General features: G+C 46.6%; 1 protein-coding gene across 1 annotated transcript; it reads left to right on the forward strand.

Moving 5' to 3' along the window:
* Positions 1–1196: 1196 nt before the first annotated feature.
* Positions 1197–14003, forward strand: colgalt1a (collagen beta(1-O)galactosyltransferase 1a). Its single transcript, XM_048990651.1, has 12 exons — positions 1197–1606; positions 8250–8360; positions 8683–8800; positions 9701–9835; positions 10378–10582; positions 10990–11109; positions 11199–11275; positions 11387–11493; positions 11590–11722; positions 11810–11937; positions 12101–12307; positions 12422–14003. Exons 1-12 carry the CDS (start codon positions 1350–1352, stop codon positions 12690–12692), a joined length of 1869 nt encoding a protein of 622 aa, XP_048846608.1. The 5' UTR covers positions 1197–1349; the 3' UTR covers positions 12693–14003.
* Positions 14004–14192: the final 189 nt, after the last annotated feature.

The raw sequence follows: 14192 nt of genomic DNA on the forward strand, positions 1-14192 counted from the left end.
TTCACTACTAACACCGCCAGGGGGCGCTAGATGTCCTACAGTCTTAATACAGATTAAAATTCGCAGAGCCTTTGGACTGAAGTCGAGAATTCCATGAGCGCAGTGTAGCATTGCACATGTCTACGGATTTATTTAGATTCAGAAAATAAGAAAAATGTATCTTTCGAAAAGGTTGGGGAATAGAAGGAATTTACGATGTTTTTATACTGACTGGGCGAATGGGTTTAAAGACTTTAAAAGTACGTAGCGCATATTAGCCCTAATTTAAGAGGCAAGGGACAATATTATTCAGTGTGCCTGTTGGCATCCCGCTGACACGTAACTGTGGTAAAATGTTAGACTTTTATATTATTTTTCCAACGGTTGCTACGAGACGATTGTTCTACGATTATTTTTTATTATTTGGTGGCAATAAAACCAGCAGGCTTATATTTCAAACGGGCCGCGTAACTTCTTTTTGCGTAGAATACGGAATTTAGCCAGAAACCAAAAAATACCTTATACGCGGTGAATCAGACTAAGAAGCGCCCAGGAAGCATTACCACTATAAATGCAATTATTCTTTTCACTGCAATCACGTTGTTTTTCAAATAAGGTACACTTTAAGATTATATAAACCAATAAATTCTTGGCTGTATTCTATTACCTCGTTGTCTATTGATTATCCTGAAAAATAACTCGGTATTTATCAGAAGCCGTTAAGTGAGCACTGCATAGTATGCGTGTATGGGGGCCGGGCACGAGTATAGTATAGTTTAGTATAGCTTAGTATAAGTATAGTATAGTACAGTACAGTGTAGTATAGGATAGTATATATATAGTATAGTTTACTGTCGTGTGATGCATATACCTCACTTTCGGTCTGCTTACCAACAAAAGTAAAGCAAGCTTTGGAATACGACTTTTTCACGCGACATCCACGCCATCTTCCCTTAAAGGGAATGATGCTCAATTATCAACGACAAAATATGAACGACATTAAACATAATATTGTTTGCTTAGACTTAAGTTTTGATTACTAATATAATAATCTTATATCGAGTCGTCTTGTGATTTTTACTTGTTTAAAGTACACGTAACATATAGTCGTATTGTTCTTTCTTGTTTTACGCCTTTTCATGTAAGCAGTGATTTTGCACTTACATGGCACGTACAATCCTGTTCTTCTCCGCGTCTAAACTCTTATTGCGCGTATTTATATAGCCGCCAGCTAGACTGGAAAATGACGTCGCAAGGCAATCCCTTTAATTCCCATTTGCCTGCATCCCAGCGCCGCTGCCCTGCTGTCGGTGGCTTTCAAAAAGTGATCTAGGGACCGGAGTCTCGGCACATCCTTCTTTCTGCATTCAATGACAGCTTTTCCTTCTATCTTTAAGCACATTTTTGCGATGTGCCCGTTGCCCGTGTTGCTGTTTATTGCTCTGTCGCTCGTTCTGCCCGGACCGGCCCATGGATACTTCCCGGAGGAGCGCTGGAGCCCCGAATCCCCGCTACTCGCCCCGCGGGTGCTGATAGCCCTCATCTGCCGCAATTCCGAACATTCCCTCCCGCATTTCCTCGGAACCATCGATAACCTCAACTATCCCAAGGACCGCATTTCTTTGTGGTGAGTTTCATGCATTTTCAAAAATGGAAGCTTTCGATTCATTTAACATGCCGAAAAACAGAGAGGGGTCGAGCGGTCTGTACTACGTACACGTTGACGGTGCCCTTCTTAACAAGGGCGATGACGTCATATATACCCTAAACAAACTGAATATAAAGCGCAAGAAAGTTTCGAGAAATACAACAAAGTTGCCAAATACCGAATAAAAGGTTACCCCAAACCTTTAAATTTTTATTGTAGAAAGCGGAAGTAGCAGTATTATATACACAAATGTTAAACGTGTAGTTGTATACGTTCATATTATTTGTAGTTCTACAAGTTCGGCTGTAATCAAGGTACTTTTCGGCAATTTTAATCAGATATTCAGCTCGTAGATGGTTTTCGAGTGTGTGTTTTTGTCTCGGCCCCCTGAAAAACAATTATTTTAAATCCATTTAGCGAATTGTGTTGCTTTTTTTCGTATACGTTTCGTCCCCCCGCCACAGGGGTGGGGACGATTTCCTATCCCACTGCAGAAGTTCGTGGACAGATTTCAATATCATTTTGAAGAAATGTGAATTTCCACCGCTGGTCACTGTCAGCCTAATAAAAAGAGTAGATCAAACCTTTTTCCCCAGAATATATAACCAGCCCTACTTATTGCTCTTATCCATATTTCCATACACGCCACACTTTCCATTCGCCTCTTTTGGAGAATGGAGACTGCAGGTATTAAGAGCAAACGATTGAACATGCCGGGACAAAGCCGCCTGGGGAGGGACGTGGCGCGGCTTTTCATGGGCTGCATGCGGGGGGATGTTTCACATTCACTGCGGAGGATGCAAACGGCTCTCAGAATTGCCAGCGCGGCTATAAACTTTTCAGCTGTTTTTAAACACTGTTTCAAAATACTTTTTTCTTTTTTTGGTTTAAGTTCCTAAATAATGAAAACGCCTTTTTATAACTTTGTATAAAACCAGCACCCCTTCTAAATGCGTGTGTTTTATATTTGTAAAGGAAATGATTTTGTTCTCACTAATTTTTGCCAGTGTTGCGTAGTTTTGTTCTTTTGGTAAATTTTTAAATAGCATGGAATTTAAAAACATTTGATCGATCTGCCGGTTTGTACAGAAACAGTTTGTGATAGTCTTAGACTATCAACTTTGTCTTTTTACCTTAAATGTCTCCCAATGACACCGCTGAAATGTGAATGCACACAGTCGTCTTTGTGTTGAGCTTTGTAAGTGTAGTAGGATCCACAGACGTGCAGTGATTCATGTTCGAGGAACGACTGTAAGTAGCTCATGTACGCGCGGTGGAAAAAAAATACAACGTACCGAGATATTTCTGCATACGATTGCTTATCACTATATGCGTTTCTATGTTTTTGACGCCCAAGTTATGGATGTGGGAGACAGAGTGTGTGTGCAATGTAATATTTTTTGGATGATATTGGGTTCAGACAGCTGGAGGGGGTGTGGGGTGGGGAGGGGGGAAGCGGGGAGGAGGGCTCGTTGGAAAACCAGCATCACACAGCGTTCTGTCCCAGGAGGAAAGGGCAGTAGAGTTTAGACTTACCTCCAAACCTCATGGTCCTTCAGACAGCAGTGTAGCCAGAAATTCTGGGTGCAGATGGACTTCTCTGGGGCCCCTAGGCTGACATGGGTGGGGGGCCCCTAGAGTGCAGGTCCCGGGATTGTTGTTGTTCAAATTCCGTCCAGAGACCTTCCCTTTCTAACAGTCGAATGAGTTGTCCTTCCTCACGTTGTTGGCCTACAGCTGTCGAGTTCCGCTGTCATGATACAGGAACGGTGAACTGGGCGAAGTCGCTAACTTGAATGAATCCTCCCCGCTTCAGTGCTGCGTTGGCAGGGAGCTCGCGGTCACTCTGAGGTGTCACATTATTGAACGGACACTTGCACCTAAGTACTTCTCATTCAGCCCCGAATGCTCACACTTTGTGATTTATGATCATTGAAGTTTGCAGGAGCTCCGGGGGCCCTTATGATTTTATGGTTGGTTTTGCCATGGACCAATACACAATTCTCCACATCGCAAGCCTTAAAGCCTGAGTTATCAAGCTGGGAGAGGTAAAAAAATAAACCTCAGTATTTTGCTCTGCTGTTTCCATGATGCCTGTGCCTGCAAAGTATGTTAAGCATTAGCATTATTATTATTATTCATATGTATATGGGGAAACATCCTAAATCTGTTACCGTGTCTTTAAGATCTGCGTGCAGCCTGACGCCACTCTGGCTTTATTTAAAGGGAAGTTAACTCGTGTATCTGGATGTACAGGGGGTAGTGAGGCGCTCTCATTGGAGGAGAACAATTTGGTCCACGACTAAGGTGCTGTGGCAGATGTTACTTAAGTGTGGATTTGGGCAGCTGGAATTTGAACTGTTGGGGGGGGGGGGGTATTAGGTTTATATTACTCTGTGGAGGATGTTTATAAAAACCTGTTATTTTGACGTTGTGGGGACCATTTTCCAGGATCTGTGAATGCAATAAAAGAAAAAAAAACTAAAAATGCCAGAAGCCTCGTATTTTGTTTGGTTACTTATGCTTATGGCTGGGTCGGGGGTTACGGTCGTTATATTGGGATTAGAGTTTTCCCCATAGAAATGAATGGAGAGTCCCCACAAAGATATAATTACGTGTGTGTGTGCATGTGTGTGCAGTCATGCTTATATGATCCACTGTTTACTCCAAGGTGGATTTTCTTAGACTGAAGTAAACAGACCAGATGGCTTTAGCCCAGAAACACTGGAACACTACCAGCAGTGTCTCGTCCAGCAGGGAGGCGTCACGGACTCTGCTGTGAGAGAGAACCAGCCCTACATGCAAGACCAACCAAGATCTAGGTGTAACTATGAAGGCCTGCCTTCAGACTGCAGTCAGGCCTCCAGTTTTCTCATTTCAGCTCTCAAGGATGGCTTGCTGGGATTTGTAGATCTTTTGGCCAAGGTGACCTCTGTCAGCTAAGGCCAAGAACGGAATCGGCCTGCGAACAGAAAAAGCTCCGCGCGTTCGTGCTTCCAGCAGAGCATGGAGAGGACCTTCCACGCTGCTCCTTGCCAACATTCTTCCCAGCTTTGGTCAGCAGATGTGGCTGCCAGGGTCTTCTGCTGCAGCGCCATTGGCCACAGTGTTAATGAGCGTAGCGTTAGCTTTAGCTCCACAAACACACTTTAAGGCTTTGGAAGGGCTTTCAGCTTTGGGTCCTGCTGCAGCAGTGAGCCTTGCGCTGTGGAAAAGCCAATCGGGGACGGGTTTGTGGGGGCGGGGGGGGGGGGGGTGGGGAGAGAGTTTAAAATGAAGCGTAAAGCCACTTCAATGGCTTCCTCTCTCTGTCTGGCAGGTGCCGACTCTCTCTCCAAACCCGCACTCACAAACATGCCCTCTGCGTCTGTAACCTTCATCTTGTGGCCGTCTGTGATCACCAGGGTGGCGTTTAGCCCTCTGCGATCTTTTACTCGCATGTATAACTGTAATTGAGTTGGCTGAGCTAAATGAAATATGTTTGGTGTGGTTATAAGTAAATGCAGGCATGAAACAGTCTTAATTACAATACATCTCACTGTGTCAGATGATTATACATTCTGCTACTAAATCCGTTGTTTTTTTTTCTTGATGATTTTTGCAAACCTCAAAAGCTTTGGAATTTTGGGTTAAACCTCCTTTGTTTTTCCAAGAAGCAGCTTCACTCGTTATCAGCCCGTCCTCCTCCTCGTGTGTTTTGGTCTGTGTGCATCAAGCTCTTCAGAATCTGCCTGTGATTTGAGTGTTTTTTTTTTTTTTTTTGCCAATCATCCCCTGTTTTTTTTTTTATTTGAATTTGGTGATTAATTGTCATTGTTGACACACCACAGCACACAATGCACAATGAAATGCATCCTCTGCATTTAACCCATATGTGACATAGCAGGGGGGCAGCTAATTCAGCGCCCGGGGAGCAGTGCTTGGGGACGGTTCCTTGCTCGGGGTACCTCAGGGGTGCCTTGCTGGTCAGGGATTCAAACCTGCAATCTTTCAATTACAAGTGCGCTTCCCTAACCGACACTGGGAATGACCAGAAACCAGCCAGGTAGAGGGTGGAAGCAACTTTCTAATGCCAGAGGTGACCGTCAGCTTGTCCGGCAGTTTGTCATGAATCGGAGGATGACCTCAAGTGACCTTCAAAAGGAATGGGAAACATGAAGTGCAGGTGTGAAGTGCAGTGATAGGACAGTTCGTATCGGGCTCCTAGAAGCAGGACTGAAGACCCATAAAGCAAGGAAGTAGCCCTTCATTAATGACAGAGAAGGACCAGGCTGCAGTTTACAAAAAAAATATATCAGAAAAGCACACCCATAAACTGAGAAATGAGTGAAACAAAATATTGTGCTGTGGTCTCTTAATTTTTTCTGTGGCTGTATTATATTTTATATATAAAAAAAAAGCCAATGAGCTCTGTGACTTGGCACTCAGAAGGTTGCTGGTTCAAATCCCTGAGTCAGCAGAGTGATCCCACCATTGGGCTGGCTGACCCATACGTTCTCCTACTTTCTCCTCTGCACCAGTTCCATGAGGTGGCCTCCTGGGCTGCTTCTCCAGCTCTCCCGTAGGAGGTCTCACATATGTGATGGGCACTCAGTGACTGCTTTTCCTTTGCACTCTGGTGAAACTCCAACAAAACCATTTTTTTGGTCAGGTGACCAGGTCATGTGATCCGACACTCTATCACTCTCTATTGTAGGCAGTATGGCGTGTTCAAACTTTTGCCTGGTACTATATATCCTCTTCTCTGAGTTTCTGGTGAATGTTTTCAGTCCTCAAGGTGGGGGGGCGTTTCCTGGGTTATTCTTTCAGGTTTTATTGTAATGTGTTTGGAAAAGTGCAGTGTTACTCTTACGCCATGTTTGTATGGAAGGCACAGGACAACAACAACATGCATTAAAGGACAAGTCAGTACAAGACCAGTGGCCTGTAGTACGAGGCGGAGTTACTGGCTTATCGGGGTAACTTGTTGCATTTAAGGTAGTCTGGGCAAAATGTAAGTGAACGAATATGAATCCGTTTCAACTGTGGTACCTTAAATCCGACAATAAGCCAGTAACCCCGCTTCGTAGTGCAGACACATGGTCAAGTTTGAACTGCAGCCATGCTGCTCTCATGGCCGGGTTCTTGGGGCGTATGTGATGAATAGACTGGTATGCAGACGATGCACCTGGGGGGTCTTCAGACCCCAGTGCAGAGACACGTGGCCATTTTAAATCTGTTGAACTCTTCTCCATGTCGCTACTGGAGATGTAAGCAGTTGGTTGTTTCTCTTTATTGCTTACTTCAGTTCTTAAAACCGTAAAGCTGAAAATATATTAATTGTGAATGTGGCTAGTGATTCCATGAACGAATCCAGGCTAAATGGTTTTCTTGTGGGTACGATGGTGGTTCTGCCTTTTCTGTTTTGAATGTAGCTTCAGAGTAGCCTGCTACCTTGGTCATTGATGGTCAGTGTACCGTCGGCTTCCTGTGGCCCAGCTCGGCCCTTGGTTGTAGGATATTGGGCTGATGATCTTAGGGCAGCATTTCCCAATCCGCTCCTCAGGGACCCACAGCCGGCCCACGTTTTTGCTCCCTGTCAGCAATCTAGGGTTTAGATTTAGGGTTTGGGAAATGGGGGCCAGTGGTCTGGAACGCCAGACGTTTTCTCAACTTCTGAATAGGAGCTAGAAAATGTCTCTTCTCTTCCTGTGCCTAGATGTGATCAGAGCTGACACTTGGCCTAATGCTTCAACTGATCCCATCTGTTCCAGTCCAGGCATGAGAGGCCCAGGACCTGCTTGTTTATAGCACACAGCTGTTTATGCGGCATATGTGCATGCAGCCTCTTTTTATCACTGTTTCCTAATGGGGGGGGTCCTCAGGGACCCGCAGACGGTCCATGTTTTTGCTCCCTACTGGAAGCTGGGAGGGAGCGAAAATGTGGACTGTCTGGCAGGGTGCTGGGGGGGAAGCAGAAACATGGACGGTCTGTGGGTGTCCAGGGATTCCTAAGGTTGGGGAAACACTGATTTACATGCATGCGACCCTGTGGATTTGTTGTTGTCTGCTGGTAATGCGGGGCGGTGGGTTGGGGCCCAGAACATCTGCCAGATGCCTGGGTGCGGCTGGGATGGAAGACTGTCTTTTCTGTTGCAGATGTCTGACGAAGGGAAGAGGATCCCAGTGGGCCACTGGTGTTTAACGCAAAGAGAGAGAGTAACCAAATTCTTCTTGATAGAGAACAAGACCTTTTCCACAGTATGAATGGATGAAGGTCCATGACTGTAGTGTTCGCACTGGAATGACCCGGAAGATTACTGTCCCCCGAGCGTCTCACATGGCAAAGCCCTTTGTCACTTCTCACATTTTTATGTACCGTTGCTTAATGCTGTTAGGCAAATATATCTCCCTGTCAGTACTTTGCCGGATGTTTTTCCCTAAGATTAAAAGATTAAAGTTCTGAATTTCTTTATTAAAGCCAAAGTAAAGCACCTTAATTCTCAGGTATTTACTTGTTTGAAAATCATTATAAACTTTTCCATGTAACCAATAGACTTGGCCATGAATGTATCACTAGCTGCTTACTAAGTGTGAAAATTCGATTAACTAACTGAAGTGTACTTTGTGACTTTGTCCACAGGGTGGCGACGGATCACAACGTGGACAACACGACGGCCATCCTGCGTCAGTGGCTGACCGATGTGCAGAGCTTCTACCACTATGTGGAGTGGAGGCCACAGGTGGAGCCAAGGTGAGTGAGTCTGAGTGCCCTCATGTCACGTGTGTGTGTGTGTGTGTGTGTGTGTGTGTGTGTGTGTGTGTGTGTGTGTGTGTGTGTGTGTGTGTGTGTGAGAGAGAGAGATTAAATCAGTTTTTCCCAACCCAGTCCTCGGACACCCCCAGACTCTCCACATTTTTGGTCCCTTCCAGCTCCCAGCCAATCGAGAACACAGAATACATGGTATTCACGGCATGTTGGAAGCTGGAAGGGAGCAAAAATATGCACTGTCCGGGGGGTCTCCAAGGACTGGGTTTGGAAACTGCTTGTAATTGCTCTACACGTCTTGCTGCAGGACTTTTGAGGATGAGAGCGGTCCAAAGCACTGGACAAACCACCGCTATGCTCACGTAATGAAGCTACGACAAGCAGCTCTGGATGCTGCCCGAGACATGTGGGCTGACTACTTCCTGGTGCGTTACCCCTCGCAGACAGTGGAGGCGCTAGACTGCTGAAGAGACTCTTTGTAAAGTGCTTCTAAATGCCTTTTGCATTCTTCAGTTACAAGCAGGCTGTAGTACGTACACGTTACCATTGTTAAATTAAAGCATTAAAATATATTTAATTAATATTCATATTTAACTAACTATTAAGACACAAATCTCGGAGGCGGCATGGTGGTGCAGTGGTTAGCACTGTTGCCTCACACTTCTGGGACCCGGGTTCGAGTCTCCGCCTGGCTCACGTGTGTGAAGTTTGCATGTTCTCCCCATGTCGTCGTGGGGTTTCCTCCGGGTACTCCAGTTTCCCCCCACAGTCCAAAGACATGCTGAGGCTAATTGGAGTTGCTAAATTGCCCGTAGGTGTGCATGTGTGAGTGTGCCCTGCGATGGGCTGGCCCCCCATCCTGGGTTGTTCCCTGCCTCGTGCCCATTGATTCCGGGATAGGCTCCGGACTCCCCGCGACCCAGTAGGATAAGCGGTTTGGAAAATGGATGGATGGATGGACACAAATCTCGGAAAATCCAGTTTTAAACCATCTCAAGCAGCACATTCGCTCTCAGCCCCATGCAGACACCCCATTGTGCTTCAGCTTCGTTCCACACTCTGGGCTGAATCTGTGGCTGGCGAAGCACACCTGTGGGGGCCTGACCGCCCCCACCAAATACTGACTCCTAGTGGCCACTTCTAGAATAATTTTTCGGAGTTACATCTTTAATAATACATTTTAAATGCTTACTACAAAATGTTTTTTTGCAGTCGTATTGTTGTCAGAAATGATACTCTGGGCCAGGATGGCAGTCTTTGCGACTTAGACATGACATAAACAGGTCAGAGCCCCGTGGATCCATCCTGTTTGTCTTCCTCTTCAGCTGGCGGACTGTGACAACATCCTGACCAATCCAGATGTGCTGTGGAAGCTCATACAGGAGAACAAGACCGTGGTGGCTCCCATGCTCGAGTCCCGCGCGGCCTACTCCAACTTCTGGTGCGGGATGACCACTCAGGTACGGACACGCGTGCTACCGCGGGCGGCGCTGGAAGGCGCTGGAAGGCGACCCGCATCCGTTTTCCTCATTTTCTCCAGGTCTCTGAATTACTTCATGTTACACAGCAAATACTTGTAATTGTTTTATTGGATCGCTATGCTTCTAGGGATAAATTCAGTCAATGGAACGTCTTGAGGTCACCGCAATACAGCATTTTGCCGTTTAATAAACGATAATACATAATAGATTGTATGTAATGGAGTCTTTAATGTCATTTTACATGTACAAAAAAACTCTGTGCTTTGTCTGCCAATGCTACATATTGGTGAAAGTGTGTGTGTGTGTGTGTGTGTGTGTGTGTGTATAAATGAAATATACTGCAATACGTAGCTGAGTACTTAACTGAAGTGCAGTAGTTCAATCATATATTCTTTTTAGCAGCATTAAATGTAACAGTGTGGATTTTTAGAATTTCACTGCGAGGTATATTTTTAAGATTATTAATGCGCAATTTACTGAATCCTTGGGAGTGTAAGCTGTCCATGTGCCGCCCACAACAGGGCTACTACAAGCGGACGCCGGCCTACCTTCCCATCCGGAAGGGCTTGCGGAAGGGCTGCTTCGCTGTGCCCATGGTACACTCCACCTTCCTGGTGGACCTGCGCAAACAGGCGTCACGTCAGCTGGCCTTCCACCCCCCGCACCCGGACTACAGCTGGGCCTTCGATGACATCATCATCTTCGCCTTCTCCGCCCGTGTGGCAGGTATGAAACTGGGGGGGACACAGAGAAATTAATTTTATTTAGCAGACCCTTTTTTTCCCCAAAACAACAGTCCCTAGAGCAGCTGGGGGTTAAGGGCCCAATGGTGAAATTACGATGTTAATCATGGGATTTGAACCGACAACCTTCTGGTTCTAGGCATAAAATCTTAACCTACAGAGCCACATTATGCTACAATTCAGGCAAAACTCAATTGTTTCAATTGTTCTATAGAAGTGGCTCAAAACCTACATTTTTCCATCTGTTCTCACAGTACGTATAAATCATGTGTATGTAAGTGGTATTTAGCTATGCTATAATTAGGTGTTTTTTCAATTGTAACATAGTCACCCGGCGAGACATGCGTCATGCCGATGCTGGCAAACGTTTATGGTCTCTCCTTCCTATAGACGTCCAAATGTTCCTGTGTAACAGAGAGATTTATGGGTTCCTGCCCATCCCGCTGCGTATCCACGGTTCCCTGCAGGACGAGGTGGACAGCTTCCAGCACACTGTCCTGGAGATCATGGGTAGGCCTGGGTTCGAGGGTCAGGGTACGGAAACGGTCTGTGGTCTTTCTGTCGTTACTCAGTGGGTCTGTCCCCTTTGCCCCAAACAGTGCGGAATCCGCCCATAGAACCTTCTAGGTTCACACCCGTCCCCAAGAAAAATCCGGACAAGATGGGCTTTGATGAGGTGGGGCAAAAATAACACAACAGATAATCACAACTGTTTTTTTTATATATATAAAAAAAAATTCATTGATTGTGGGCGGAGCTTCTGACAAGGGGGGGCGTGCCTCCACAGGTGTTCATGATTAACCTTGAGCGTCGTCCTGACCGGCGGAAGCGCATGCTGACGTCCCTCTATGAGCAGGAGATCGACTGCAAGGTCTTCCCCGCGGTGGACGGCAAGTAGGTCGCCGGATTGGCTAGCTTCTAGATGCTTTTTACATGCCAGAATGGTAGCGGGGTCAGGGAAACCTCGCTCTCTATCTCTGTCCCGCTCAGGGCCTTGAACGGCAGCCAGATCCAGGCCCTGGGAATCCACATGCTGGCCGGCTACAGCGACCCCTACCACGGCCGGCCCCTCACCCGCGGGGAGCTGGGGTGCTTCCTCTCACACTACTCGGTCTGGCAGGAGGTACGCAGGGTGCTCTGCCTGAGAGCCGTTCCCTTCTGCGTCTCCTGTCCCCCGAGCTGATCCTCCTCCCCCATCGTCCTCCCGCAGATTGCGGATCGGGGACTCGAGGTGTCGCTGGTGATCGAGGACGACCTGCGCTTTGAGGTCTTCTTCAAGCGGCGCCTCCAGAACCTGATGTTGGAGGTGAAGAACGAGGGACTGGACTGGGACCTCATGTAAGGGCGCTAAGGGGCTTCCAGCATCAGTATACTGTACCATGGAAAATTATGAAAATCATGTAGCATTTTCCTTCACTCTTCCCACACCATTCCACATCTCCTCTCCTCTTCTTCTACTTTCTCTCCATCTGCTTCCTGCTCCCCCCCCCCCCCTTCTCAGTTACATAGGGAGAAAGAGAATGCAGGTCGAGCGTCCAGAGAAGGCCGTCCCCAACATCCACAACCTAGTTGAGGCCGACTACTCTTATTGGACGCTGGGGTACGTGATGTCGTTACAAGGCGCCAAGAAGCTGCTGAAGGCCGAGCCGTTGAAGAGGATGCTGCCGGTGGACGAGTTCCTCCCCATCATGTTCAATAAGCACCCAGTGTAGGTATTGCCCCGGTCACTCCTCTGCCCTGCCTTGGAGTTTGTGAATTCTCCATGTAGCGTGTCGCTAAGCTGCGTCCATCACCTCCTTCGCTCCATCCCACCCCACCCCAGGTCGGACTACATGGAGCAGTTTGAAACTCGGGACCTGAAAGCGTTCTCTGCAGAGCCTCTCCTGGTGTTCCCCACCCACTACACGGGAGACCCGGGCTACATCAGTGATACAGAGACCTCCACCGTCTGGGACAACGAGAAGATGTCCACAGACTGGGACCGGGCGCGGGCGGGCAGCAAGACGCACGAGCAGGCGGAAATCAGCAGCGAGGCCCAGAACACGGACGTCCTGCAGTCGTCGTTGCACCGTGCCGCTAAAGATGAGCTCTGATTGGTTATTTCGCACATGTGGGCAGCCAATGAGAACAGGGAGCCACCCGCCCACGGTCAGGCTGCTGCATTTGTTTTGTAATGACCTCCTGAAAATGGCCCCTTTCTTCACATCTTGCCTGGGATAATGCTAAGGGCAGCATGGAATCTGAGGCGTGCGATTTGACTCTCAAAGTGGCTTCTGATGGTCATCATGGGCTCATCACATCCTGTACAGGTGAGTGAGAAACACCTGCTTTTAGGTGCTTTTTTTAAAGCTTGTTTTTTTTTTTGCTCTCACCTCTGGGACAGTTGCCCGCTGTGATCCAGATGTATCCTCACAGCTCCAGTGAAATATGCACAGTAGATGTTATCCACAGACAGGGCAAAGATCTGAATTCATCTTCAAAATGGTAGAATGTGTCATTCCCACAGAATCCCTGCAACTAAAAAAAAAAAAAAAGTTACAAAAAAGTCTGTTCATTTCAGCGTCTTCCTAGAAAACACACTCAGCCCCCTGTGTTATCGACAGATGTGCCTAAATACAGGAATGTGCCGTAATGGTCTGCTTGGTCTACTTGCATCGCAATCTGCCAATGGCTTTACAGGAAAAAGTAGGAAGATTTGTTAGGGGTGAAGAGATTGTACCCCACTGCTTGGATTATGTGAACTTGTCAATAAATGGTTATTGGTTTAAGTTCCAGGATGAATCCTGGTGATTCTTTCCACTTTGCAAGGTGCTTAACTTGAACTGATTACTGTCATGAGTAAAATCATAAGCTGCTTTAGATTAAAGCATCCTGAAAAAAGCCAGTGTCTCACTTACACACACACACACACACACACACACACACACACACATGGGATCACCTAACGCTGCTCCACTTGCATCTGTGAAAGCTGCAGTTGGCTGTGAATTCTTCACCATGACAGATTCGGCACCCAGTGCTGTAATCGCCCTGTAATTTTTTCCAGCGGTGGTGGAGAGGTCTTGTGGCAGATCAGGCCTCAAAAACCACACCCTGGGCCTGTGGTCTAGTTTCCAGTCGACCACAAAAAAGGCCAGAAGCCAGTTGCTAAGGAGTAATCCTGGAGTCTAGCCTTTAAGGAGTGTCTAATTGTGTGGCATGGAAATATTGTACCATAATAAAAGAAATTGATTTTTTTTTCCTTTCATACCATAGTAACTATTGTTTTTCAATTACTTAATTTTCTGTGAACCTGATATGGATGAGAATGACCAGAGTCGGTCTCGCAGTTAATGCCAGTTTAGTCTGTTCCCTATTTCTGTAAAAGTGCCTTTATACCAAAGAATAAAATCGTTTTAAATCTGTCTCTGCATACCACGTGCTTTTTTAAAATGACCCCAGAAAAAGTCGGTTGTTGTGGTTTTTGCGTTGACGTGTTTCTGTTTCAGTATAAAAGTGTGTCTAAATAAGACCGCTATGTGTTACGTCGATGAGCATCCTTCCCCGGTAATGACGTGCTCTGACAGTTTGCATATGGTCATTGTGTTTTTTAT

The sequence above is a fragment of the Brienomyrus brachyistius genome, chromosome 22 (assembly GCF_023856365.1).
Source record: "Brienomyrus brachyistius isolate T26 chromosome 22, BBRACH_0.4, whole genome shotgun sequence".
In the NCBI taxonomy this organism is placed as follows: domain Eukaryota; kingdom Metazoa; phylum Chordata; class Actinopteri; order Osteoglossiformes; family Mormyridae; genus Brienomyrus; species Brienomyrus brachyistius.

What these genes read in the sequence shown, in the direction of transcription:
- colgalt1a (XM_048990651.1), top strand. Translation starts at nt 1,350, where the DNA reads ATGACAGCTTTTCCTTCTATCTTTAAGCACATTTTTGCGATGTGCCCG. An exon ending in AGGCCACAGGTGGAGCCAAG is followed by an intron (nt 8,361 to 8,682) that starts GTGAGTGAGTCT and finishes GTCTTGCTGCAG; the next exon opens with GACTTTTGAGGATGAGAGCG. An exon ending in CACTGTCCTGGAGATCATGG is followed by an intron (nt 11,110 to 11,198) that starts GTAGGCCTGGGT and finishes TGCCCCAAACAG; the next exon opens with TGCGGAATCCGCCCATAGAA.